The sequence below is a fragment of the Hemicordylus capensis genome, chromosome 3 (assembly GCF_027244095.1).
Source record: "Hemicordylus capensis ecotype Gifberg chromosome 3, rHemCap1.1.pri, whole genome shotgun sequence".
In the NCBI taxonomy this organism is placed as follows: Eukaryota; Metazoa; Chordata; class Lepidosauria; order Squamata; family Cordylidae; genus Hemicordylus; species Hemicordylus capensis.
The window spans coordinates 65,881,654-65,909,364 of NC_069659.1; the positions used below are offsets into that span (position 1 = coordinate 65,881,654).

At 43.0% G+C, this 27,711-nt stretch overlaps 1 protein-coding gene across 1 annotated transcript in view; it reads left to right on the top strand.

Annotated features, from left to right (window-relative positions):
• The first annotated feature begins 510 nt into the window (after positions 1–510).
• LOC128350487 (uncharacterized) overlaps positions 511–27,711 on the top strand; it is a 36,677-nt gene continuing 9,476 nt past the window's right edge. The window contains exons 1-3 of the mRNA XM_053308911.1: positions 511–540; positions 16,941–17,064; positions 18,705–18,983. Of these exons, the coding sequence (XP_053164886.1) occupies positions 16,995–17,064; positions 18,705–18,983 (349 nt within the window). The 5' untranslated portion in view covers positions 511–540; positions 16,941–16,994. The remainder of the gene's footprint in view (positions 541–16,940; positions 17,065–18,704; positions 18,984–27,711) is intronic.

The following is a 27,711-nucleotide window of genomic DNA, read 5'->3' on the forward strand; positions in this document are numbered from 1 at the left end:
GCCCAGTTCTAAGAGTGCCTCTGGATGCACCATAACTCTCTCCCACACTGTCCACAAGTACAACATTTGTCTGAAGGGTCAGACAAACTTGGAAAGAGATTCTTCCTGTGCTTAGGAATGCTGGGTGCCCACAATACCCAGTGGATAAAATAATGCCTGATGTGGACTATAGCATTTAATCTTCTACACTGCATTTTGCTTGTAGCCATGAAGCTCCTGATTGTCTGAGATGATGAAATGATGTGGGGATGTTCACTTGCTCAGTGAACAAAATAGTTTGCAGTTCTGATGCTGTGAGGAAAGAAAATGTTGTTAGTTTGACAGGGATTAAAATTCTATACAAAGCTAGCCTGAGATTCTGAGAGACAGAGATGTTAAGAGACAGAAAGCCTAAAGACAAGAAGGCTCGAGGGAGGGTGTAAAGTTGGTCATATAAACGTCAAAACTTCAAATAAAGCTTGAATAGGGCTTGTGTTCAAGGACCTGGATCTTCCAACCACATCACTTCATTATTTATTGAGGAGGAGAACTCGTCTTGTGGTAACGTATGAATTGTCTCCTTTGCTAAGCAGGATCTGCCCTTGTTTACATTCGAATGGATGGCTACATGTGTGAGCACTGTAAGATATTCTCTTTCGGGCATGAAGCCACTTTGGGAAGAGCATATGCGTGCTTGCATGCAGAAGCGTCCAAGTTCTCTCCCTGGCATCTCCAAGATAGGGCTGAAAGAGATTTCTGCTTGCAACCTTGGAGAAGCTGCAGCCAGTCTGTGTAGACAGTACTGAGCTCGATAGACCAAGGGTCTGACTCAGTACAGGGAAGCTTCCTATGTTCCTGTGTTCCTATTCATAGTATTTACTTCTCACAGCTCTCTGGGGCATTCACTTCGCTTTCTTTTATATGCACTAATTCTTGATCTTGTCTTCGTTTTTCTCTTTCCTGCATTAAAGCAAGGGCTTGGTAAAGGCTCATTTTGCTATTTATCTTTTAAAAAGGATTTCTCCTATTATTTCGGTTCCACCATTGCAGGATATATAGCAATTATAATTAGCACTCACATCGCATCACCATTGCTCTAGTCGTTATCAGACCACAGCCAGCAGGAACCATCAAACGGAAAGACAGTTAAAAAGAATGTTTGAACCATAACATTGAGAGGACTAGGTATTTTTTAATACTTGGTTCCCTCGATGATGATGATGTGGCTTCTGTTGCAGACCTAGAACAGCTGCAGCAGCTGCAAACACAGCAACCCCCATGCCCCCTGGAATATTTTAACTTTGCTATTGCCCATACACATTTGAACAGGAGCAAAGGATAGCAGGCTACAACTTAACGATCCCCACTGGCTCCCTTGCACTGGAGCAAGCTAGACCCCACCACAGTTTGTATGGTTTTATGTGCCAAACAAGAAACATGAAACATGAAAACAGAATGCTATCAAAGCTTCTTTACTGTTCTTCATTTTTGCAAGTGTCTACACAACCTTGCTAAGTTTAGTTTGTTTTCCTTTGTGGTGTGATTCATACATTTCCTTCTGCTGCTAGTACTAAGTGCATTTAATAGTTCAGTGAGCAGTCTACTCATGTGAGCCGTGTAATGTAGGAGGAATGGAATTATGCAGTGCCACAGATCATTTTCTGAGAGCAAGGCTTTTGGGTTTTGGAGAGCACCCTTCTCAAAGAAATGATTATTCTGCTCAGGGGCGAGCAAGGTTGGAATGGGCCCAGAGACAAGATTTTAAAATGGGCCCCTCGCTGATATACACGCACAAACACACTTCACAATATATAGTGCACTCACACTCACATCCCCATTATGAATAGGGTGATTATCTAGTTCACAGGGGTGGATCCAGTAGGAAATTACAGGGGGTGCAACAAGAATTCCCCCCATAAAAGATTCCACCCCCATATAAATATTGGGGCTTGGATTTTCTGTCTCTTGCAAATGCACTATGCCAGGGGGTGTCAAACGAAAATTTGGTGGTGAGCCAGATTAGATTCTGATGCACCTCTGGTGAGCCACACATAGCCTTCTGCCCATCTCACACCACCTATCTTCCTCTTCCTCTCTGCTCTTTCTCTCATTCCTTTTCCTTTTCCTCCCCCACCGCGCGCCTTAAATTAGCCGAATTCACTGCTTTTTACACTAAAATACACTCAGGGAAAGATGGATTTTTTTAATTTTTAGAAGAAATTCGGAACATACCTGCTAATAATATCTCTGCATGGAAAATCCTATCACTCTTCCTCTCTCCCTTACAAAGGTGTTGCTAGGTACTTAAAAGATCCAGGGGGTGCAACACGGACAGGTGGGGAGTCATGTGACATGCCTCGGGGGGGCCCTTGAAGCAGTGGGGCCCCAAAACAACTGTCTCCCCTTGCCTAATGGTAGCTATGCTCTTGATTCTGCTTGTGTTCTTCCTCATAAATTACACTTGGATGATTCATCTATAATGATTGAACGTAGAAGTCAATATATGGATCTATTTTGAAATTCAAAGCTAATTCAAGTAATTAGCAGGGCATGTGGTAAAGTTGTCATGAAATAACATAGTCATCTATCTGAACTTTTGCTTATTTATCACCACCACCACCACCACCACCACCACCACCACCACATTTGCCTTTCTTCCAAATTGCTCAGACCATTATACATGCGGGTTATCCCATTTTATCTTCACCACCAGGCCAACTAGGCTGACAGATAAGCCTTATTCAGACATTATTATGTTGTACCTGCGTCCATATGTCTGTACACTGTGCATGTTTTTGTTTGACTGACTGCACGTGTGTTCATTTTTAAACGTGATCCTGGATACAGGTCTCCACAAATGCAGGGAGCAGATAGAAGTGTACTGCTGTACTTGCATTCAATGTAACATATGAATCACTATGCCTGTGTACAGATCTGTACTACTGTACACACTGTGCACAGATTGAACAGAATGTGTGAACAGGGCTGTAGTAAGCAGCATGCAAATGAATTAGTCATGACTAAGCACAAGTGAAATCAATGAGACATGTTAGTCATTATGAGCCGTTCATTTCAATAGGCCTCAAGTAATGACTTATTTAGTCTGGATGTTGCCCAATGATTAGCCCAAGGTTAGCAAGTCAGCTAAATGACTGAGGATGAATCTGAGTCTAAATCCCTATGGTCAGGGTCTAATAGTACGCTGCACTGGCTCTTCAGCTGTTTTGGACTCTCTAATGCTGCCCCAAGCAATTTGGGCAAAGGAGATTGAACTCTTTCTAACATTTCCCATGAGGAACCACAAGGGGGGAAATAGAATAAAAGTTCTAACAAAGCCTCTTGATGTAGTGGGAATGTAGTCCTCTTCAGAATTTTTTAAAAATTAAGAAACCATCAGAAAAAGATTGTGACATTTTGAACAGCAGTAGAGAGATTTTTAGAAGTTTATTCACTTTGCCAGTTATATTGTATACACTGCAGGTGTATGCAGTGATGCATAATGTTGGTATTGGGGGGAAACAGACATACAGAGAAGGAAATTAAGAGAGCACACTGGTTACCTCTAGAGAATTAAATTTGTTGTTAGTGGTCAGGCATAGTCAGCCTTATACTAGTGCACAGAATACACTTACTAAACATGATGTGGGACACATGCAAATTTGTCCCTAAAAACCATTAATGCAGCTGTGTGTGTGTTCCTTGTAGCAATGGAGGGAGTGCTTAATCCTTTCTCCACGGTTTACCTTTTAAAATCAAATTTTTACCCCAAGCTGATTTCCTACCTCCAAAGAAAAAGATAGTAGCCCACACGATGTGCACTGTTATAGCTCAATAATAGTGCATTCCAGAACTGCTGCAGAATTGGAACACAGCCCAAACACTGGTAAGAACAGGTAATAGTGGTAGAAGCACCACCACAGTTTTCCCCATGGTCATGAATGGGGACAGCTATGGAAGTGCTACTTGTGCTACTGCCCTTTCTTAACAGCACTGGGGCTGCATTCTGACTCCACATCAGCCCCAGGGCTCAGTGTACAGAGTCATGTCTGCGACTAGATCTATATTATCTTTTCCTCTGTGGGAAGAAAAACAGGTGGGAGGTAGGGATTTTTAGAGAACATATGGTTCCAAGCGCAAACGTTAATCACCATCACCACCCCTGTTGCTGCTCTGTTCTGTGGGTGTGACCAGAGGTGTATCTGGGTAATTTTGAAACCTGGACCTAAAGGCCTCTGGAGGCCCCCCTCCCCCGCAAATTAAGCATCATTATGCTTGGCTGGGCAACTACACCACCTGGGACAGACCAAAGAGGATTTGGGGGCCCCCAGGGGCTGTGGAGGCTCTGGACTTTGGCCCAGATGTCCAGGGGTAAGAGCGTCTCCGAGTGTGAACTCCAGTTGCATTAAAGGTGGTTTTTTGTTTGTTTGTTTTTTTAAACCAGTTGGGAGATACTTCATGTGTCTCTTGAAAAGTTTAGTTTGGTCCTCTTATGGCCCAGGGCTACTTATTATCCTGAGGTACTGTCCCATAAGAACTTGCTATAGTGGTTTTGCATTCCTCTGGGAACTGCTCCAAATTTAATTTCCCCAAAGTGTTGTTATTAATTATTAGCAATATTTAACCTATTTTTCTCCAGTAAGGACCCCAGGTAGATCTCAGATCCAATGCTAATATTAATGGCTGACATGAGGAAAATTACTCAGAGTAGAAATTAAATTAAAATTAAATTAAAATTAAAAGGACAAGTCAATGCTTAACTGTCCTTTTAACTTCAATGGGACTACTCTGAGTAATTTTCCTCATGTCAGCCAATTTATTGCCCAGACTTCTTCAGTTTCTCTCCCATAATCCTCTGATTCAAGTTTTGGATTTAGTTGTTTTATCTAGAAACAAGCAAGCAGTCAGACAGACACAGAGCTTCAAAAGAAAAACCTTGCACAATGTAAATATATAGTAGAATTAGTTCTTTACTTTGTTGTAACACTGAGATAACATTTTATGTGCTGGCCTAGCATTTATCTTCTATGTGTATGTTCTGTTGGCTTGTTGCAAAGAGAACAGAAGTCCAGCGCTGCACAAATCACAAGGTGTAGAAACCACTGAGGAAGGCCAACAATCTTTAATTAGGAACCAAAATGAGACCACAGCAACAGCAGCATGTCCTTGCACTGAAAACCCTATATCTTTAAATATCTCCACTTTTCAAGGTAAGCAAAGAAGCAAATGAACCTAAGACCAAAAATGAACCACATACAGAAAAAGCACATTTTCCATTTAAATGAACTTGGATGCAAGCACCACTTGAATATACTGAGTTCTTGTCTAGGCTTCTGGTTATAAGGCAGCAGACAGAAGATGTACCAAAGAGACTAATATTCTAAAAGTATACTGCATTATAAATGAATATTGGTTTCATACCATATTAACGGCCATAGCTTTCCCAAAGCTGCCCCCTCAAAGCATCTTGGGTGCTATTGTTGGATAAGAGTGCTCAACATTCTCTGCTCAAGATGTCCAGCTCACCTTTATAGAATTACAGTTCCTTGTTGGGAGGGAATGGCTATTAAACTGGCTTAAGTCTCTAGTAGGTATATCCTAAGTAATCTTGTCAGGGAAGCATCGTGAGATTAGGAAAGGATCCCGAGGAACCCAGAAAACTCACCTAGTTCTTGAGCCTCAAGGCGAATTGAGGTTATCTATATTGTCACGTTTGGGCTTCCTGCAGTAAATCCTTCTTCCAGTTTTAGAGCTCATGTAGAACTATAGCTGTACCTTGAACTTCAGAATAAGATGGCAGATGACAGGATCTTTCACCAATTTGATTTAGTGCACAAACTGCAGACTGCTCTATCATGGTTATTTATTTATTTTACATTTATATCCCCCTCTTCCTCCAAGCCGAGCCCAGAGTGTTGTACATAGTTATGTTTATCCTCACAAAAACCCTGTGAGTCTGGTTAGGATGAGAGATATGTGGATAATTGTTTTTTGGATTTTTTTAATGGGGGCGGGGAGAAGTGGGATTCCCTCAGTGCTATGGTGACACAAGTCTCTTGCATCAATAGTGTGCTCATTGTACACTTGGTGAGGTGATGGTGGAAACAGGTGAGCCTTTGATTGTGGAAAAGACTCTTCACTTCTTGGTCGTTTGTTTTTAAAAATTGGCACTTTAGTGTTGTGGGTAGAAGTTATTATCCTTCCAATAATTTTTTTCTTTTTTTAATGAGGGCACGATAGCTGGGAGTAACCCATTTTCTAATGATTGTAGCCCTATTCAGATGTTATGGAATGTTCCTGCATACAACTTGAAAAGTGGGACCTGTCCCATCGCTGTCACTCACTCCCTTGAGCCTGGTATCCACACTTACTGCACTGTTTGTCTGAAAAGGGAAGCACAGAAAGCATGGTGGCTGGCGTTGCCACAAGCAGCCACCTTGATCTTCCGTGGTTGCTACTCATGGAAACACGGGCCATCATGCTTACCACACTTCCTCTTTCAGTCAAACAGCATAGTAAGTGTGAATGCTGGGCTTGAGAGGGTGAGCAGCAGTGGCAGGTTAGGGGCAGTGGCGGGTGGGTGGGACTTCCTCCCCACTTATCAAGACATAATCCTGATTGTGGTACAAGGTAAAGTGTGCTGTCAAGTCGATTTCGACTCCTGGTGCCCACAGAGCCCCGTGGTTTTCTTTTGGTAGAATACAGGAGGGGGTTACCATTGCCTCCTCCCACACAGTATGAGATGATGCCTTTCAGCATCTTCCTATATCGCTGCAGTAGCACTTCTTAATGTCTGAGTAGGGCTTACGTTAAATATAAATGAAGTTTCTAAAACTATATACAACTTATAAATGAAGTTTAAAGTTGAAATGAACATACACGTTCAAAAACCTCTGAAATTGCAGCATGAAAGCAAGGGGTAGAATTATGTCATGGGTATTATCTAATAGGTACTAATGACATAAACAGAAAATATATTCAGCTCTGCGCAAAAGCACTGGATGTACTTTTACAGGGGTTAGATGAGTAGTTTCAGATTTTAGAAAGAATATGCTGATCCAATGTCCTGTTATTCTTGTGGACAGCAAATAGCTTTCCATTGTTATTAAATATTTCCATGCATCGGCAGAGCACAGAGTACTGTTCTTCAGGTTTTAACAAATGGATGATGTGAGAGTTGTTTTTGTTGGCTGAATATAGGCTGGAGCCTGAACATCTCAGTAAAGCAAATGTGTAAGCAAGCAAAAGTAAATCAAAAGCAAGCTGTTGTAAATGTAAAGGAAAAGAAAGCAAATGTAAAGCAAAAGTATGTTAGGCCAGAATATGTATTTGTTTGTGTTAAAAATTTAGATACTGCCCTTGAACAAAGTGGTTCCAGGTGGTTTCCAAAAAAAATGCATGACCCTCAGGGACATATTTCTGGGAATCCCAGTGCACTTCGGAGAGAAAGGGAGATTGGTGAAAATTGCTCCTTCCCTATGCACTGCATTAGTCTGGTTGTCAGTCAATAAAAATAGCAGCTAAACAGCTACTGAAGCCAGTTAAAAACAATTTAAAAGGCATGGAAGAATAAAAAGAGTTTTGAGTAATGCTGAAAAAACAACAGCATGGGTGCCTTAAAAGAGTTCCACAACTGAGAAAGGCCCTATTCTTCTCAGTCTTGAGTCACCCACTTTACCTCAGATAGTGAGGGTAGCTAGGGAGGATCCCCAAAGAGGTTCATAATACACAGGTAGGGACATATGAGAGCAGGTACTCCTTCAGGTACCCAGTCGCAAGCACTTAAAGCTTTAAAGGTAAACAGGAAAGGGTTGTGATGTGACTTGAGAGCTGACCATGAAGTAGCGGCAGCCATGTCTCAGGGGAACTGTGTAAACCAGGTTTTACAAAGTTACCACTGGATGTGGTCCATAACACACAGTATATTAGTTAAATAGACCTTTCAGGTTAAATATGTTTTGTAGATGAAATTAAATTATTTTTTCCATTCAGGGAAAGAAAACTTTTTATCACAACACTTATGTATGGATATGAAGAGCTGTAGCACCTCTGTAACTCTGCTGAATGTTAAGAACTCTGCTTCCTTGGATGGTGATGATGGTGATATTCTTCCAGCTCCCAAGGACTCTGTACTGTGAAATGTTTTGACAGTGAAATGGAATTAAGGAAATTAGAGAAAAGTTTATGCTGCCTACCTGGCACATACATAATATGGGAAAAGAGACAGTCTGAAAGAATCTGAGATCAGATAATTACATTTTGCATGCTATCTTAAATTCCACAAAATTCAGTCTGTTTAGCAGTTTTTCGAAATATGCTTGTGTAAAAATATTATTACTAGTTTTTAAATATGTTTTTGCTAAAGCCATAATTGACATAATAAGGCCTGTTTACCGCTTTGTTATGGTGAGAAGCTCCTTTTTCAGTAATATGTCATTACATTTCTAGTGCATGGGCTAAATTTTAAGTATCTATATGCTTTGCTATAATTTTATGTGTTACGTAGGGATGTGCATGAACCTGTTTGGAGGCCCTTTTACGGGCTGGTTCAAATGTTCGATGGTGGGGATAGGGCTGTTGGACTTTAAGGGCGGGGAGGGTGCACTTACCCCTCCCACCACTTCCTCCCGCCAGCGCTCAGTTCCTGTAAAATCCTTCGGGGCAGCAGCGTACCGCTCTGCCACCCCTTCCCCTCTTCAGCTGGAAGTGGCTGGAAGTACCTGGCGCATGTGCGCACACCAGGCACGTGCACGCACACATTGCTCTCGCACTTGCACAGTCAGATGGGCTCGCGCGCAATCATGATGTGTGCGCCCGTGTGCCTGGTGGGTGCACACGTGCCTGGTACTTCCGGCCAAAGAGGGGAAGGGGCGGCAGAGAGATGCGCTGCTGCCCTGAAGGATTTTATAGGAACAGAGCGCCGGCAGGGGGAAAGTGGGGAGAGGGGTAAGCGCACCCTACCCCACCCTTAAAGTCTGACTCCCCCACCCCCTCGAACCACCCCCAAATGGTTCCGTGCACATCCCTAATGTTAAGATCCAATTTTACTATGGAATATTTCCTTGATGTTTAAAGCAAGCTAGATGCTTTATTGTTTTTAATGAATGCCACATGTTTTACTTGTATTTGGTAAAGTAGCACAATTGTGTATTAGCTTAAAGATTTACTGTGCAGTCCTATGCATGCTTAACTAGAAGTAAGACCCAATTAGCTTAATGGAGCTTATACCCAAGTTCAGTGCACTTAGTATTGTGCTGTTAAACTATAATAATACTGCATGCAATTATATTTGCAGACATGTCCATTAAATCAATGAGACTTGAATTTAACCATGCACAGGACTAGAGCCTTAAGCAGAGACCATATTGTTTTTACAAGTCTGCTTATCTACGTTTAGTGAGTTGTCAGTTCCCCATGTTCAGTTTGATACTGAAATGATAACATCTGGTTTTCTGCCCCCTAACTGGAACTGGGATTGGAATCATATTGGGTGTCTCCATGTAGATGCGTTACTCTAAGGCAATAGGTCAGTCTCTAGGAATTTTTGGCTATTGTTTTAGGTTGCTGTGATCCTTTCTAACACCTAACCTCTTACTTTAAAAAGAACTTCCAGCAACTATTGTGAATTGTAACAGCCAACAACCTGGATGGCTTTAAGAGGGGTTTGGATGACTTCATGGAGGAGAGGTCTATCAATGGCTACTAGTCGGAGGGCTGTGGACCACCTCCAGCCTCAAAGGCAGGATGCCTCTGAGTACCAGTTGCAGGGGAGTAATAGCAGGAGAGAGGGCATGCCCTCAACTCCTGTCTGTGGCTTCCAGCGGCATCTGGTGGGGCACTGTGCGAAACAGGATGCTGGACTAGATGGGCCTTGGGCCTGATCCAGCAGGGCTGTTCTTATGTTCCTATGTTATTGCATTGTTTAATTGGTTGGTTTTTGAGTAAATGCTTCAGATTTCAATTTTAAATAGAGAGGAAGTATAAGCAATATATTAATTAAAGTCCACACTTTTCACATGGGCATTTGTTTGTTTGGCTTTATTTTGGATTGTTAATCAGCCATTTAAGGGGGTCTTGTGTTTTTTTCAAAAAAATGATGAATACTCAGCCACTTGATTTTGAGTGCTTGATTTTAATGTGGACATTAAAAGTTGAAGCACTGAAAACCATGAGTTACATTTCTAAAAAATGAAGGGACTGTTGACTTGCCCATGTTAATAGCTTTCATCAACGTTGGAGATAGATCTCAGTAGGGCTGATTCTGGCTTCTTCTTGCCTAACTGGCTGCTAAACACATATCCCCTTGCTAAGCTAAAGATATATGTAGAAACTGTTTCATAGTCACTCACAATGACTGAGATCTAGAAATATGCTCACACATTGTACTGAATCTGTAATGCTCTTGATTGTATAAATAGCCACCTTGAATGTAAAAGCTGCCATCTTGCCTGCCTAGCTTGCATCACTGAATTAATCCTTGTCCTGAAATGTATGTTTAACAATACCCATTGTGAATACCCTTCAAAATCCAGCTATGGCCTTGTTGCCTATCTGGATAGTGATACTAATAATTGTGCTTATCAGTTTTCGGTTAGCATTCCTGTTCTCACACCTTGTCATTTCTGTGACTTTTGAACATTAAAAGTAGTTCACCCCAATTCATGGTGTTTAATAACTTAAGTCAGTGTATTAGTAGAAAACTATTTCTATGTTTCTTTTCCCCCTCATTCTTTTGTGTTTTTTCTAATCCATGTAAGTCATGCACACAAGTAAATGTGCACAGTGAAATATTTTGTGCATTTTTTTTAAAAAGTATTTTGCATACTTGGAAGACAGCCAGATACAAATGTGCATCCCCGTCTGCGTTGTAATGCTCTGTTGAGTTCCCCTTTGGTTGTTCATGGAAATACCCATCCTGTCCACATCGGAGCCTATGTTTACATCCATGTGACAATGTTTATGTTCATTATGCATACCAAAACAAAACAAAAAGTTGTGCTGTTTCTATATGCACAGAGCTTGTGCGCATGATTATTTGGAAAGAAAAATGTTAGCGTGAATGAGTGGAGGCAAATTGTCCAAACACAAATTGTCCAAATATTAATTATTAATTCTTCATACAAAATCAGAAGGTAGAACAGAATGTGGGCCCAACCAACCAAAAACCAAATGAAACACAACTGGGGAAATCTCTGCATCCCTCCTTTCTCCTTTCTCTGAGTTTCAATCTCGAAGGAAGTGACACAATCTTTGTTTCACTTCTCTCGCTTTAATCTATGCAAACAGACTTCAGTCTTCTGACCATCCAAGGGTGAAAAAAGATAGGCAAATGCAAGCCCATATAGATTCTTGAGCAACAAGTCGGCCAGATATTAGGACATTCAGGGAGAGAAATGTGAAAAGTATCATAGAACCAATTCACAGAAGGAACATAGGGAAGCAAATGCAGCAGCTGAGACTTATTTTGAGTGCTCAGCGTAGGTGTTACTGTGAGTTCCTTCTTCTTTTATAAAGCCCCACATCACTTCATCAAATGATGATGCTTGTAACAACTGAACTTCAAAATATGGAGAGAAGAATAATACCTGAGAAAGGAAACCTGTCATGCATTTGAAATTTGTGATTACCTTGTGTCAGGTGCAACAAAAAAATATGTTTGCATCATAACAGGCTTATGAAAGTCTTTTATATCTGCTTTTTTTGTAAACACAAAGCAATCTTATGTAGGCTTAACGAAGAACTTTAGTTCAACTTTCCTGCTTCTCCTTTCCCTCCCTTTTCTTTCTGGCTCCACCCTCACACTCTCTACAGGATCCACACATTGGGACAAACTTCTAAATAACAACATATAACCAATTTTTAGATAGAATACAACATAGTCTTTGGGGGAGCTTTTACTTGGGTGGTGGGTAGGAGAAGCTCTCAAGGTAATGGGGCAGCAGAGTCTGAGGAAGAAATGTCCTTTGGGTGTCACTGTGAGATGAATTGGCCATGGGCAGCTTCCCCCCCTCCTTGTCTTGTCCATGCAAGTACTATTGTTTTCAAGGCATGCTGAGCTGCGGAGGAGCAAAAGGAGGATACATGTAGGATATGATTGCAGGAATACTTGAGGACAGGCAATGCTGACAACAAATGGTTGGCCAAGCTAGTTGATGGTGGAAGTGAGGTGGGAGAGGGAGAAAGAGAGGGAGGCTCCAAGTGAGTGGGCAAGTGGAATGTAGAGTAGCACAGGGGTCCAGACATTGTGGATTTCACAGTCTTCTTGTCCCTTTCTTTTCTAATCTGTATCTTCTCCCTAGGCCCTATTCTGTCTCTAATCCCCCTCAGAATAGATGTCAAGAAAGCACCAGGCTGGAGGGTGTGTGTGAGACAAAGCTAGAGAGCTGGTGGGCAGAATCTGTGGAGGGAAGGTGAAAGGCCAGGGGAACAAAGCATTAAGGGAATAGGAGATTCCTGGCTGATCAGGGGTTATTAGAACCAGAATAAAGAAAGATGTAAGGCCCATTCACACATTATGTTAAACACGAGTATGATGAATTTACAGTGTACACAGCTACAGATCTGTACACAGGTGCAGTCATTCACATGTTTTGTTGAACATGGGAAGTACACTTCCTATTTGTAACATACATTTGAAAGACCTGTATCCAGGTTGACTTTTAAAATGAACACAGGTATAGTCATTCACATAAACACATATACAAATGTACAGGCATCTGTACACTCGTACACCATAATGTCTGAATTGGGCTTTAGAGTTTGGAGATGGGAAGTACATGGGGAGTTACTTACTTGGGGTAAATCAAAGGGAAAACTAGGACAATTAAGAATGCGAAACACAAATAAAATACAGTTTTGTGTCAGGAACCACCTGTATTTAGGACTTTGAATTGGAGAGCCTGCATGCTGCCCCCTGTGGCATCCAGTAGTACTACAGTAGTCTTGCCAGGCATAGAGTTCTCAGGCCCTGGACTGGCACTGTCCAGCCAGGCTGTTCATTGGCTTCTTCCAGGACAGGAAGGCTATAAAGGCTTAGGCTTTGGCTCATTTTCAAGTCTCTCTTGGTTCTGATTTGTCTCTTTGGCTTTAACTGACTTATGGCATGTCTCCTGATCTTGATTCCTAGTGTGTCTGCTTGGGTTTGACCCTTTATTTTGGCACTGAGCCTGTTCTCACAATCATGAACAGAATCCTACCCAGTTTCAGGAACTGCTTGTGCTCCTGATTTTCGATCGTGTGCTTGAAAAAGCCTAGGTAGGAGGTGGGGAGTGTGATCATCTTTCAGTGTCAGCTGGGTAGGACAAGCATGTCCTACCCAGATTCCATCCCCAGCATTTGACTGAGGTAGGAGGAAAAACTACCCTACCCAGGTGAAGACTGACAGACTATCATATTCCCTGCCTCCTACCTAGGTTTCTTCAAGCACCCAATCAGAAATCGGGAGTGGGTTTAGCTTCTAAAGCTGCGTGGGATACTTGAGAACAGGGTCACTGACTCCGGGCTTGCTTCCTGACTCCAGTTCCTGGTCTGTCCCCTCGCTCCTGGTTCTCTAGAGGGCCCTCCCAGTCCTCACATGCTTCAGTGTCCACCCATGAGCCAGTGCTGACATTAGGGCACACTCTCGTTGGCCATTTAGAAACAGTTTTAAAAATTGAGACACCTGGCTCTTCCACTTACCACCAGTCCCCTTCTTTTCCCAGTATGTCAACATCCTTGAATGTAGCAGAGAGTCACAGGTTCCCACTTTTACGCATTTATTTAGGAGAAATAATATTTAGGGAAATAGTCTATTAACACATGCATAGGTTGCATCAGCTCGGCAGCTAGTCTAAAACATAGAGGACAAGTGCACCCATGGGTGACTTTCTAATTGCAAATGTCTTTTCCCCTCTCTCTCCACCAGCCTGCAGATGTCTGGAGATTCAGATCACTGCCTTTCTCACAGAAGGCTATTTTTATCACATCTTAGATCACAGTGAGGTCCACCCCCCACCTCTGTGTGTGGTAGAGACCAAATAGAGTTATTCTGACCTTCAGCTTGTCCTGCAGATTTTAGAGACAGAAACGTTAGGTGTTTGCCAACCCACTAGCCAGCTGATTGTCAAACTGGCCCTGTCAGTTCCAAGGAGTAAAATAATCTTCGGGGGGGGGGGGAATGCCTGCATTGCAAACAGACATAACCCATTACCCTGACCCAGTCAACTGAGGCATACCATATGTGAAGCATCAGCAGAATATTTTCAAGGGCAATTGCAAGCTATGTATATCTTAATATTTCTATGTCCATTCATTTGAACTGTGTTTTTAATACATGAGCAGATATAATATGAAAAAAGAATAGATTTGTGTTCTCTAATATGGGGATAATTGTACACACTAGCTGATATCTGGAGCAAGGAAGCACCAGTGCAGCGAGAGAAGCAGACTAACAGGACGTCCAGACTAACCGCACTGGGGAAGGGGTGATTTCTGACAACCTCCCCTTCCCCAGAAAATTCTTTGTGCCACTCAAAAGCAAGTTCCTGAGGGTTGCGCAAAAGGGTGGCTCTACCATTGTGCGGCTGTGTGTGCTGAGAGGAGCCACCACAGGCCCCATCATTTGCTCCTCTGGACATGCCCATTCCACGATTTGCCATCTTGAGCCTCTGCACCATGGGACTATACCTCCCACCGGCCCACCACTGGCCTCCGCTGGCCTCCACTAAAAGCTGCCACAGCCATCTTCCTGCCCTTTGCCGCTGTGATGCAGTACAATGACATCACTTTAGGCACCAGGCAGTGATGTCATTATACTGCACCACAGCTGGGAAAGGGCAGGAAGATGGCTGTGGTGGCGTGGTTAGAGGGGCCATGGAGGCCAGCAGAGGCCAGTGGTAGCAGGTGAGCAGGGGGCTGGGGCTGGTGGGTGGGAGGGGGGAGCTGTGGCAGTGGCATGGGGAGCCCACCAAAAATTTTGGACATGGGCCTCCGCCAGTGTTGCTGCACCATTGGTTGCATAGCTTTCAGGGACATATTTTCAGCTGGCACAGAGAGCTTCCTGGAGAAAGGGGAGATCATTAAAAATGGCCCCTTTCCTGATGTACCAATGCGGTTTGTCTTGAAGTGATGTTAGTCTGCTCCTTTCTCTGAACCAGCACATCTTTGCTCCGATGACAGCCAGTTGCATGCAGTATAAACTGCTACTGCTAGCTTGACTAAATTGCATGTGTTGATTTAGTAGTAGTGAGCTATACTTTTATCTGCTGTATAAAAACTGTATGAAGATCTGATTCATTGGAATGTAAAAACTACTAGTCCGCTGCTGCTGTGACTTCTACTAGTTTTATAACAAAGTATTATTTAGTGGTGTACTGGACATGCTGTACCACAGAAATAATATGACTCTACCCCTTCTTAGGATAATTGTAGCTTTAAGTAAGGGCTTGATAAGTTTATGGAGGTTGTGGGAAAATGAGAGAGAGAGAGAGAAGAGTAGAGTTTTGAAAACACTGATAGAGAAGTAGGGACTGCAGGTATTGGGAAGCAGCCTGGTGAAAGATGCACAGTTGTTTGGGCTAATGTGAAAGCAAGGGGCCAATAGCAGAGCATTCTGGAGTTAGAGGAAGATTGAAACCCTTTGCAGTGACATACAGGCAGGTGATTTACAATGACATGACATTTCTAGTACTGTGCTAGGGTAATTACAGACTAGATTTAGTGCTCTAGAATTCACACTGTATGATATGCAAATTGTATTGGATTTAGCAGCCCTATAATTTAGTCCTTCATTCCCGTTTTGTCTTTGTTCCCCAAACACATTTTTCATTATGTGCACAGCAATTTGAAGAGCAAAGACGGGTTTCTATTTCAAGTAGGTAACAATTTAGGGTTGGACAAAGGGGAGAAGTGGTGCGACAGTGTGCATGTAATAAAAACAAATGTACATGTAATCTACTATAATGTCTATTTTGTGAAGTCTCTAGGCAGGGATCATGCCATTTCTACATAAATGCATGCCTTTCTGTGATAATCTTGCATGAATGTTACATAATTTTATTGCCATATTCCAACAGCAGCAGTGGCACAACACTTCATGCAGCCAATTCATCAATAAGAGACCCCCATGTATTTTGGGCTTGCCTTGGCAGCTCTGTTCCCAAAGGTATAGAATTATTCCAGCTTTCATTTTTGCTCAAAATAGCATTATTGATAGGAGATAAACAACAGACCTGAGACTTGCAGTCTACAGATTTTGGCATCAAATAAAGCTACTTCCTTCAAAGTTGTTCCATTGTTTTCAATGGAAGTAAGTTATATTTATTGATGAAGCATATTACCCAGTTCATAAATGAAATGGGTCGTATATACAGCATTTAAATTGATCCAAATTATTCTTAGGCAACCTGATCAAGATTACACAGAAATCTTCTACTCGTTTGTACATGGCTGCATGTATAAACATTACATTTCTATCTCGCCTTTCTTCCATCATGGAACTCAAAGCATCGTACATGGGGTTCTAAGATGTGCACTGACCAGACTTATTCTGCTTTGCTTCGGCAAGGTGCTCCCAGTCTATGCACTGGCATCTTAATTTAGATTAACTTAAAATAGATTGGAGCCTTTCTATTTCTTTGCATTTTGTAGTCCACATTATATCAATGAACACAAGAATCAAAACTTAAATTAACAGGAAACGGGCAGAATATCAGGTCTGGCTTTGCATTACTCCATCCTGTTGGTTAGGATGGTCCTGCTTAGATCATTCCCACACCATACCTTCTGAACCTTTTTCTTACACATCCCAGTTCCTGCACACAGGGCCATAGGAATAGATCATCAAGGTGATGTGACTACAGCATGAAGTCAGTCAACCAAGCACCCTTCTGCTCTATTTTGATACATTAGTCTTGAATCTCTCCAGCATGCATTCTTCTTCTTTTCTTTTTTTTTTGTTCGTGCTTCTGACATCATTTCCTGAATAGTACATTGGTTTAGCAGCATAGCCAGATCTTCTTCTGAGCACACGATGCACAAAGATGTCTAACATGGATTTCAGTTCTTCTTTTCTCTTGCCATGCATGCTGGTGATTCTGACCATTATTGATGGTAAGTGGATTATTATTAATATATTTTTTAAAAAAGGCATTCCTTTGCCTAGGTGAGCAGAAATGGTCATTTCCCCCCATTTTTTCTTTTCTTTTAAAAGAGTCTACAAGACTCGGAGAAATACTGGTGTCATAATCATCAAGGCATGCAAAGGTGCAGTCAGTCCAAAGTAAGACAGATTTTCTCATTAAAAAAAAAAGAATTGTAACTATGGCTCTTGATGTACTGCATTTGTAAATGCAAGGGAAATAGAGAGTCGTGAGGCTTTGTCTGGTAGGAATGGGAGGGTAGAAAACATGATTTGGGGTTCTGTTCTATTCTGTCAATGTGACCTTGAGTCAAATCATTTAGACAAAATCATCCCAAAGTCATTAAGGTGCCTACGGCCCATGTATGTAGATTTCCAATGGGTCTCAAGGTCCTATCCCATGTTAAATTCTTTTGAAAATTAACCTCCAGGTACCTTTGCGTATCCATCCATAGTTCTGGAGACAGTGATGATGAATTATAACAGGGGGACGTTACAAGGGAACTCATCCAGCTTCTCAAGCCGAGCATGGTTCAGATTCTCTTATTACTGTGCTGTTTTTTAATTTCTAAGAAGGTGGAAGTCATTTTTGTTATACGCAGTGTTATCTCTTTATTATATGCAATGTTATTTCTACAGATCTGTGAACCATGTACAGCCATTAAATTGTTCTTGCTTTTTTAGTCTGATCAATCAGTCAATCAAGTACTTCAGATATATACAATTCTTCAGTAATGGTGACAGTTGAAGGCTAATTGAAGATATTAACTTAACTTTACAAAATAACAGGATACTCATATACTGCCTTTAAAACTACTAAATGTTTTGCCTGAATTAAGAGCTAATTAAGTCATTGGTTTTTTTGCAACAACGGATCAGCAAGTAACATCCTTTCCAACAAAGCAGCTCTGATTATAAACTCTGTGACATATGAACTGTAACTGCACTGAATTCATTACTTAGATTTAGTAACTTCTCAACTGGGTTTCAAGATGCGATTTTACCTGGAAGTTTTTCACATGGGGCTTTTGAAGCTCTTTAACTCACATCCCCTCCAGAGTGTAGGGAGTGCATTCACATGTTGGCCAGATTTATGCTGAAGTCCCTGCGAGTTATCAGGGAGAAGTTCACACACAATTTGGGTTTTTCACAGCGCGTTAGAGTGTAGCCCAATTTATAGCTGGAGTAAAACAAATCCACTATTTGTGTCGGTTTTGTGGGACAACTTTGAGTTCTTAGTAAAGCCTCCCTGTAAACTCATGGTGAAGCCTGCTGTGTGTAAAAAAGTCCCTGGGGAGCTTTATTTCAGTAGCTCCCTGGACTTTCACTCAGATGAAACATAGATGGTGGAGCCAGATTTGAAGAAAAGGGAGAAGACGACGTTTCTTACATCTTTCCCTCAGTTTATACAAAAGTTTCTCTTTTTTTCCCCTGTTAGGGATCACAGGGTTGGCACTTTTGTCAAACTTAATGCCATCCTTTCCTTGATATCCCATAGACTACGGATAATTGTCATTATGCCTAGACATCCTGAAGGAGACAGAAGTGCTGTTATGAAGGCTGATGTGTAGGCGCTCTACACAATAATGACAGTGTTTAATTTCTCTTCCAGGCAGGGCTTCTGCTGGCAGAGTCCAGGTTACTCGAAACATTGGCAGCGAAATTGCCTTCCCTTTGGGAATTAGAAATCAAAGCAATATCTCTACAATAGTCATGAGAGTTAAAAACTGTTCTTGCACAATGAATTCTACTGTGGACTGTTGCAATTGCTTTAACAAGATGTGTTTGAAGAATGGATCCCCAGAGATGAAGGATTTGTCAAAAAATGATGAAGGGGAGTATTATTTTTCTCATGGAACAACCAGCAAAACATTCTTTCTTAGAATATGTGGTAAGCATCCTAATTTCAGAACCAACATTGCCAGATCTAAGAGCTTGATTGAGCTTTATGTGAAGTGTGACCCTAAGCACATGTGTCCAATGGGACTTAATCCCAAGTAAGTGTGCAGCTTTGATGTACATAACCATGTACATCACGCTAGAATCCTTGGAGGGACAGTGGGATATAAATGCCATAATAAAATAAATAAATCTGAAAACCACCACCACTCCCTCCCCAGATGCAGACTACACTGCACATAGCAATACATTATTTAGAAACATTTATTTATTTAACATATTTTTAAACCACCCAAACCAGGGGTGTAACTATAATAGGGCAAGGGGAGACAGTTGTCTGGGGGTTCAATGCCTTGCCCCCACCCAGAGGCAAGTCCCATGACTGACTCCCCCAACTGCGCACCTGTCCGGGCTTCCTTCAGTTTTATTTATTTATCAGTTGTATTCATCCTCCGAAACTGATGTGAGTGTTAAGACCTGGAGCTATCAGAACAGCATGTCTTTTTCTAGTACCATTAAATGACTTGCATCGTCCACAACTGACAAAACCTTAAAAAAAATAATTTAGGATGGTGTTTTATTGTGGCACATAGGATATATATATATATGTGTGTGTGTGTGTGTGTGTCTGTCTGTCTGTCTGTCTGTGTGTTTCTCTCTGTGTAAAACTATGCTTTTTGTTACCACTATTCAGCCTCATTTAAGATTTCTTTACTTCATGAGCGGAGCTTCAGTGAGCAGGGGGTCCATTTTAAAATCTTGTCTCTGGGGCCACTCCAACCTTGCTACACCCCTGCCCAAAACCTACACAAAATTAACATGAGTATAATTTGCATAAACTGCAATTTAACATGCAAATTTCCCTAATGCAGAGTGCATAATGGTATGCCAAATCATTACTAGTGCCTGTTGCAATATTTTAATTATCAGTTTCAACATGTGCCCCAAACAGACTGGGCTGAAATAAATTGTGCCTAGCTATTGTAAAATGGTTATGTAAATTGGCCCCAGTCTGCTTTAATCCAAATACTACATTTGCAGCTAAACATATTCCTAAAGCAGAAGTACCTGGTATTAAGCAAAACCAGCCATGATGGGGCTCAATCTTGGTCAGGACCACAGAGCAATAGCACTTAGCACTTACATTTATATACCGCTTTATAGCCGGAGCTCTCTAAGCGGTTTACAATGATTTAGCATATTGCCCCCAACATTCTGGGTACTCATTTTACCGACCTCAGAAGGATGGAAGGCTGAGTCAAACTTGAGCCCCCGGTCAGGATCGAACTTGTAACCTTCTGGTTACAGGGCGGCAGTTTTACCACTGTGCCACCAGGGGCCCCAGAGGAGAAGACTCTCTTTCCCTTTGCATCATTTTCCCACTGAAAATTATCCAGTGCAGCTATCTATAGCAAGTAGCCACTTCCAGGGCAAATAGCTGCTCTGGAGATGTAATTTTCAGCAGGAAAATGGTGTAAGCGGAAAGAGTTAACCTCCCTGATTAGCATGCAGCAGTCCCATTCAGGATCAGCCCCACCCTGTGGCTGAGTTTTGTGTAAGAAGAGGCTCTTCTGCTTTTAAGCAGAACAGTGTGCTTAACCAAACATTGAGTTTGGCCCTTAGCTTTTTGTGGGAAGAGTCCCTGTAGCTTTAATTATCATCATCATCATCATCATCATCATCATCATCATCTACATTTTATATCCCGCTCTTCCTCCAAGGAGCCCAGAACTGTGTACTACATACTTAAGTTGCTCTTCACAACAACCCTGTGAAGTAGGTAAGGCTGTGAGAGAAGTGACTCACCTGCATAACAATAACTTGCATAGCTCTCAACAGCTGCATAACTATAGAAATCCACAGGTGACACTTTTCCTGACTAGGGCACTTTCCAGATTACATGCTACAACAGTGTCACTAGGTGTTGGTTAAGTGTGCTTCAGTACTGCCTGTGTTTTGACATTGCAGTCCCTGAGCTGTCAGCAAGGTGTCATTCACATTTCCAATGTCTTATTTTGGGTTTTATCTTTGTGTTGCAGTGAAACAATGTTGCAAAAAAGCAGCTGTATTTTCCTGTTGTAGGTGGTTTGCTCAAGCTAGAAAAGACTGCTCCCCCTGCTGGTGGCTTTGCACAACACCCTTTATTTATGGTTTCAATACGATCCTGTCAAGCCAAAGTAAACTACCACTGTTGTAGTGTGTAATCTGGAAAACGCCATGGAGATAAAGTGATGCAGAGCTTCAGACCAACCCTAAGATCATTCAGGCAACTGATCTGCTAACTGGGCTAGGTGCTTCCATATGTCATTCAGGCTTGAGCTCAAGGCACTATAAGGGAGGTAGTAGGGCTGTTCCCACAATTTTTATTAGGGTAGGAGAAGTCTCTTACCCTAGTTTAGAATTTATGCACACTCCCGATATTTGACAATGTGTTAGATAAAAGCAAGGTTGGAGCTTGGAGCTCGGTAGTGTGCTAAACTCCAGCCAGGTAGGAGGGTTTTTCTTCCTACCTCATTCTGAACCTGGGTAGGGAGTGCCCATCCTACCCAGCTGGCACTTTACAGATGAGCAAGCTCCCTGCCTCCAACCTTGCTTTTATCTAACATACTGGCTGCATTTGCATGCAATACAAAACTGGAGGTGAAGGGATCTCCGGTTTTGGAAACTGTATATCCAAATGCGGGCAACCACAGTTTTGTCAAAAAATGGACCTGCGGTTTCCTTTCCCAAACTGTGTTTTGTACCTTCAGTTTGTAGTAAGGCCCAACACGTGGACCTCCGATTCTGCGGTGCCAGCATTATGTCCAAATGCTGGCATCACAGTCTCCCCCTTCTGCAACCGGAGTTGAGGGAGGAAGCTCTTCCCTCACTCCTGCTGCTATTGGTTGCTGGGGCTGTCCTTCAGTAAAGAAGGATGCCCTGGCAGCCAGTTCCCCCTCTTCTCTGCAGTCAGTGGGACTCCATTGGAGACATGGTTCCGTGCTACATCAGAAGGTAGCCACTATCAAATATCACGAGAGTATACATCTTCCAAACTAAGGTAAGAGGCTTCTCCTACCCTAGTTCTGATCATGAGGACAGCCCTAGGATATTTCAGTGCCATACCTATTAGGCATGTATGTTCAGAATGGAAGCTTTAAGAGTTCATTGTCTTAAGCACTATAGAGGAGAACCATCATTCTTACCAGCTCCCTTTTTTATAGCGATTGTATAGGCTTTCATTCAAAGACATGGGTTGGTAGTATATAAATATGTTAGCTCTGCTAGATCAGTCCAAAAGCCTAACTAGTCCAGCTCCCTGATTCACAAAGTGGCCAACCAGATCCTCTCTGGTTGGAGATGAAGCTCACAGGCAGGAGATGAAGGCATGCCCCCTCTCCTCCTGTTGCTGCCTTGCAACATATTCAGGCATAGTTCCTTTGAACCTGGAGGTAGCATAAAGCCATCATGATTACTACTGTAGTAGAACATGGCTCAGGGCAGTCGGGTTTAATTGTAAACCACCCTGAGCCATTTTGGAAGGGCAGTATACAAATTAAACAAACAAACAAACAAAAAAATATGGAATGTTGGCTCTATCTTGTGAACTATATCTTGTGAACTCGGATCAGTTCACAAAATATAAGGGAGTGGATATTAAAAGTAGGAAATTATAATTCAGATTATAAACATATCAGGGCAAACTGATCATATGGAAAGCATTGTGACTCCTAAGTGCCATCTTAAGGCAAAAAAGCAGAACTGCAGATGATCTGCCAGATGCAATGGTGCTTGAGTGCACAGTCGCACGTATTTAGAACAGAAACAGAGATTTAGATTCAACATAGATTTAGGATTTAAATTGCAATGGGGAACTATACCAATCAAGTACCAATGTTTGTTTCCCTCAAACATATGTTTAAATTAATGAATCCCTATCTGTTATATGCTTACATTGATTTATACCTCCTTAAAGTTCTACTCGGCCTAAACAATAGCTCTGCTGCCAACCACAGAGTTCCACTCTAGGTTGGTGTTAGTTTTAAATTCTAAGCTAGCACCAGAGGGAACAGAGTGGTCAGAGGGGACCAGGATGTGGGTTGACTTCAGCTGCCCTCTTCCCTACCCACTCCGCAGTCGGTCATCTGAGATCCTTCCCGGATCGTTCTCTTCCAACTTTAAAAGATTTGTCTGGCTTCATTTCATTTGTCTGGCTTCAATTGTCTGGTCTTCATTTCATCTTGTCCCCCTGCTTGTAATTTTTTATTTGTAGTATTGAACTATTTTAATAGTTATAAATAAAAAACTAAAAACTGAGAACTATAAAAACTAAAGAACCTATCAGATACAAGCAGCAGATAAAATAGATGTTTTAATTGTACCTGCTTTGGGAATTGTACAGGATTGAAAATCAGGCTAAGAATAACTTAAACAAACAAACAAACAATGATCACATTCCTTATGGGACCTGTTGGCCATGAATATCTATATATTTAATTCTCTTGGGTGTGCCTTTCGAACGTGTGTCCCGGCAGCCCAGCTGATTGGCTGGGCTGCAGGGGCACTTGATTGGGTAAGGTGCACCCAAGAGAAAGTGGCGGCCATGGCTGGGGAGCCAGGTGGGCCCAGCCGCGGAGGCGAGGCGGCGGGACTGGCCGGGCCCGGCCGCGGAGGTGAGGCGGTGGGACTGGCCGGGCCCGGCCCGGCCGCGGAGGCAAGGTGGCGGCTGGCAGTGGCGGCTGCACTCGGGTAAGCTAGTTCTCATTATAAGCTTCAAAATAGAATGCCAAATAAACAGAACATTTTGAAAATGAAAGTATTCGGCGTGAATTGTGAGGCCATATTTCCCCCCTATATTAGCTCTGAATCACTCACAGGTACAGTAAGTCCTATTAATCAATGAGACACGTTTGTTGCACGTAAGACCGATTGATTTCAACAAGACATAAGAAAGGCTCACTTTATTTGGTCTGTGGGCTAGTCTTTCCACTGAGTTCCAGTGGAACACAACCTTTCACACAACCCTCAATGGCTCAAGACAAGATCGTTGGGTGAATGTGCATTCAAACTGATTGTTTTGAGAAGCCGCTTGATTGCATCATAGTTTCCCCCAGTTGATATTCAGCCTACAACAAAGTGATGCTCATAGGAATCAAATGACCATCTGGCCATGAGACTAGCTTCACTGTATTTTTCTGATTGCCTGGAATGTGATGGTTGCAGGAAATTGGCACTGAATCGCCCTAGTTCTCAATCTTCAACATAGTTAGCCTCCCTACAGCAGAAAAGATACTTCTTCCTTCTCAAGCTAGTGCATTTTTTTTAAAGGTAACTTATCTGCTGTTGTTTGCATGAGCTCTGGGTAAGGAGGAGGGATATAAATTTAGGATATACAAATTAAGTAAAAGAATGGAGCAGGACATTAATTTTCCCCCATGCAGGACTTCAGAGGAGCAAAAAGCTCACGTTAATAGTGGTACAAAATGAATATAGAATGTCCTTAATGGCACAGATTTGGAATAGGCTGTCTGCTGCTGGATTTTTGGACCCAATTAGCCACAAGAAATGTGTCACAAAGTGTCACAACCCCCAGCCTGCGCAGTACCTTGGCGTCCAAGGAAGTGGGAGCAGTCGGGCTGGAAAAGTCAACCTGGAACCAAGCCTCAGGCCCCAGTGCCAGCTTGGAGCATGCGCTCTAGGCTGGTACTGACTCATGGTACCTGACTCATGAGCCCCATGATGAGCCATCCCCTTCCACACTCAGTCCCTCATGTCCCTTCCAGCCTGAACACCAGAGCAGGTAATGGGCCGTGAGCAGGGGCTGCTCACCCATGAGGGAAGGTGAGGCAATGGCTTCAGGAGCGAACAAGTGCACCACAGGGTGGCTGTGGCTGCCCCTGTCATATGTTCTGCTCCTGCCTCACTCCGTGGCCGGCACGCCCTCTCTGTTGGTTTTTTCCCCTTCCTCACTGCTCCACTGTCCCTCTTCCTCCTCGCCACTGGGCCAGACTCACTACTAGGCTGGCAGTGAGGCAGTGTGGGCAGAGCTTTCATCCAGTGGTGGCCTCTCCTCCTCGCTGGCTCTGGCGCTGCACCAGCCACTTGCTCGCTTGCACTCTCATTCGCTCTCCTGTAAGTGGACTGATTTGCTGCTGGAGGGAGTGCGAATGGGAGCATGAACAGGTGAGCTGCTGGCGGCATTGGCGCAGCAACAGTGCCCGTGCCGAGGAGAGGCCACTGGTGAATGGAAGTCCCAGGGCGTAGCTAGGGGAGAAGGGGCCCTGTGTTTGCCCCTCTCCCTGGCGGCCCCTCAGAGTAAGGGAGATAATGAAGAAAATAGGGTGGGGTGGAGCTGCCCCCCCCAGTTGCTGAGGGGCCCTGGTTCTTTGAACCCATCCGCTCAATGATAGCTACCCCCTTGGAAAGTCCTGTCCATGCCTCCTCGCCACTGGCCTAAAATGCCAAGCAGCAGCATGCCCCAGAAAATGAGGCTGGCCTGGTAACGAGGAGGAAGAAGAAGAGCAGCATCAGGACCAGACCCAGCAGGGACAAGGCTGGAGAGGGAGTGGGGAGCTCATTGCTGTTTGCTGCTTGAGGCACACTGCAATGAGCTGGCACTAGTCAGAAGGTACAGTACATGAAGGGGCAGAAGAGAAGTGCAGAAGGTTTCCCCTTTAAATCCCTGTCTTCTCCCGGCAGTGAGGAAAAGCTTGGGAGGGCAGCCTGAGTCTGGAATTATTTAAGACCTCATTCCAGCCCTGTCTCTTGTCCAAGCAAGTTGTTCACAAAGAGCTCTGAAGGGCTCTGCAGTTCTGTCTTGCTTCACCTGCCGCATACCACCTATGAACCTTTGGGATACTTGTCTGTGGGATGGGACAGGGCAGGAAGCTCTCAGAAAGAAGCACATGGTGCTTCTAGAACTATCTGAGTCTCTTGAGGAAAATGTGCTTCCCACTGGGACATCAGGGAAAGGAGCCACTAAGTCCCAGTGCATATTGCCAGTCTACACATTCAAGCCACTTTTTGTTTTGTGTCTGTGTCAGCCTCTTTTTAAATCATAGCAAATCATTTGCCTGGCTCATTCTGTGCAAGCATGATACTGCTCAGTCCACATGGAAATGTTTATGCTGCTGGTATACAAACTGTAGCCTTCACTCATGGGGAACAAGTCATAAGCTTTCTTTGCCATAAGGAGGAAGCAACTATCCTGGGTAGAAGAACAAGAAAGAGCCTTTTGAGCAGGGTAGCCATCATATGCCCCCAGCCAGGTCTCAGCAGTAGTGCTGCAATTTCAAGGGCACATCTGTCTTATGACCTTCCTGTTCGTGCTCTTCTGACGTGATTAGAAACAACAGCTATTTTAAATCAGCTGGGACATTTGAAAAGAGACATCTTTGAAGTGCACTACTGTACATGGGTTGAACATAAAGTGTGAATAACTGTACGTGGCTACAGAGGTGCACCTAGGTAATTTTGGAGCCTGGAACTTTGGAGTGCCCACCCCACTTCAAGTTAAGCATCATCACCTAAAAGCCTCTGCAAGCCCCCTCCCCAGCCTTTAATATATTCCCATCCCACATATTTCTTTCTCCACTCCCACCTCTGCCTCTAAAGCATCTGGTACAGGTCACAATCACAATCGGCTGCCCAGTGCAGGCCAGCAGTAACCATACCACCCAGGACAGACTAAAGAGGATTTGGGGGACCCCAGGGGGTGTGGAGGACCTGGGCTTCAGCCCCGAAGTCTAGGGGTAAGATCGCCACTGGTGACTATATGGTACAGATACACTTGAACATCATGTGTGAATAGGGCTAGACTCTAGAACAAATAATTTCCTGAAAAATCCTATTGATTCCCACTGTAGAATCCAAAGGAAAGAGTTGTGGTATGCAAGAAAGGCAGTGGAATAGAATCAGGAATATTAATGGTTTACTGAAATAGATATTATTTACAGAGAGGCAAGTGCAATCTGCTATTTCAGTGCTCCTGCTGCTGGCTGCTTTTATTTAGCCCCGCCACTACTCCAGGACTGGAATAAAAGTAACTAAAACACAATTCAAAAACTGGTCTGGATCAAGAAATGGAAAATAACCAAAAAACACCACACCCATTTCATAAATTCTAGTCAGAAGATCATTCTCCCAATTAGGCAATGATATACAGTTGGGCATGTGGATATACAGACCATGTTCTTTGGTCACCACCATCTATTTCAGGTTTTGCTAGCATCTGTTGAGTGACAAACCAGAGAATGTGCAGGGCAGTTGTGGTGAAGTCTGATAGCAAGGAAGCAGACATCTTTGAAAAGAGCACAGTGGTACAGCTGCACAACTAGTGGCCTGTGATCCAAACCAGCAGTCTGTTGCTCTGGATTCATTAACCAAGAGCTGAAAGGTCTGGTTTTGTTTTGTTTACATGGGTTTTTTGTATTTATTGTTGCTGCAAGTCTTTGGTTCTTCATGACATTAGATTACCCACCACTGGTTTTACATCCCTGAGAAAGTTGGGTAAAGGTGTCATACACATTTACATTCACATTCACACAGTCCCTTGCTAAATGAGCAAGAGGCAACGTTTAAAAGTGGTGATTCTCTTTATTGAGCAGGGGGAGAGAAACTGGCCCTATCCATCCCCAGCACAGCATCCCTCCAGTGGCTTTTGCTGGTGTCTAGCTTACGTTTCTTGTTTAGATTGTGAGCCCTTTGGAAACAGGGAGCCATTCTATGTATTTATTTATGTC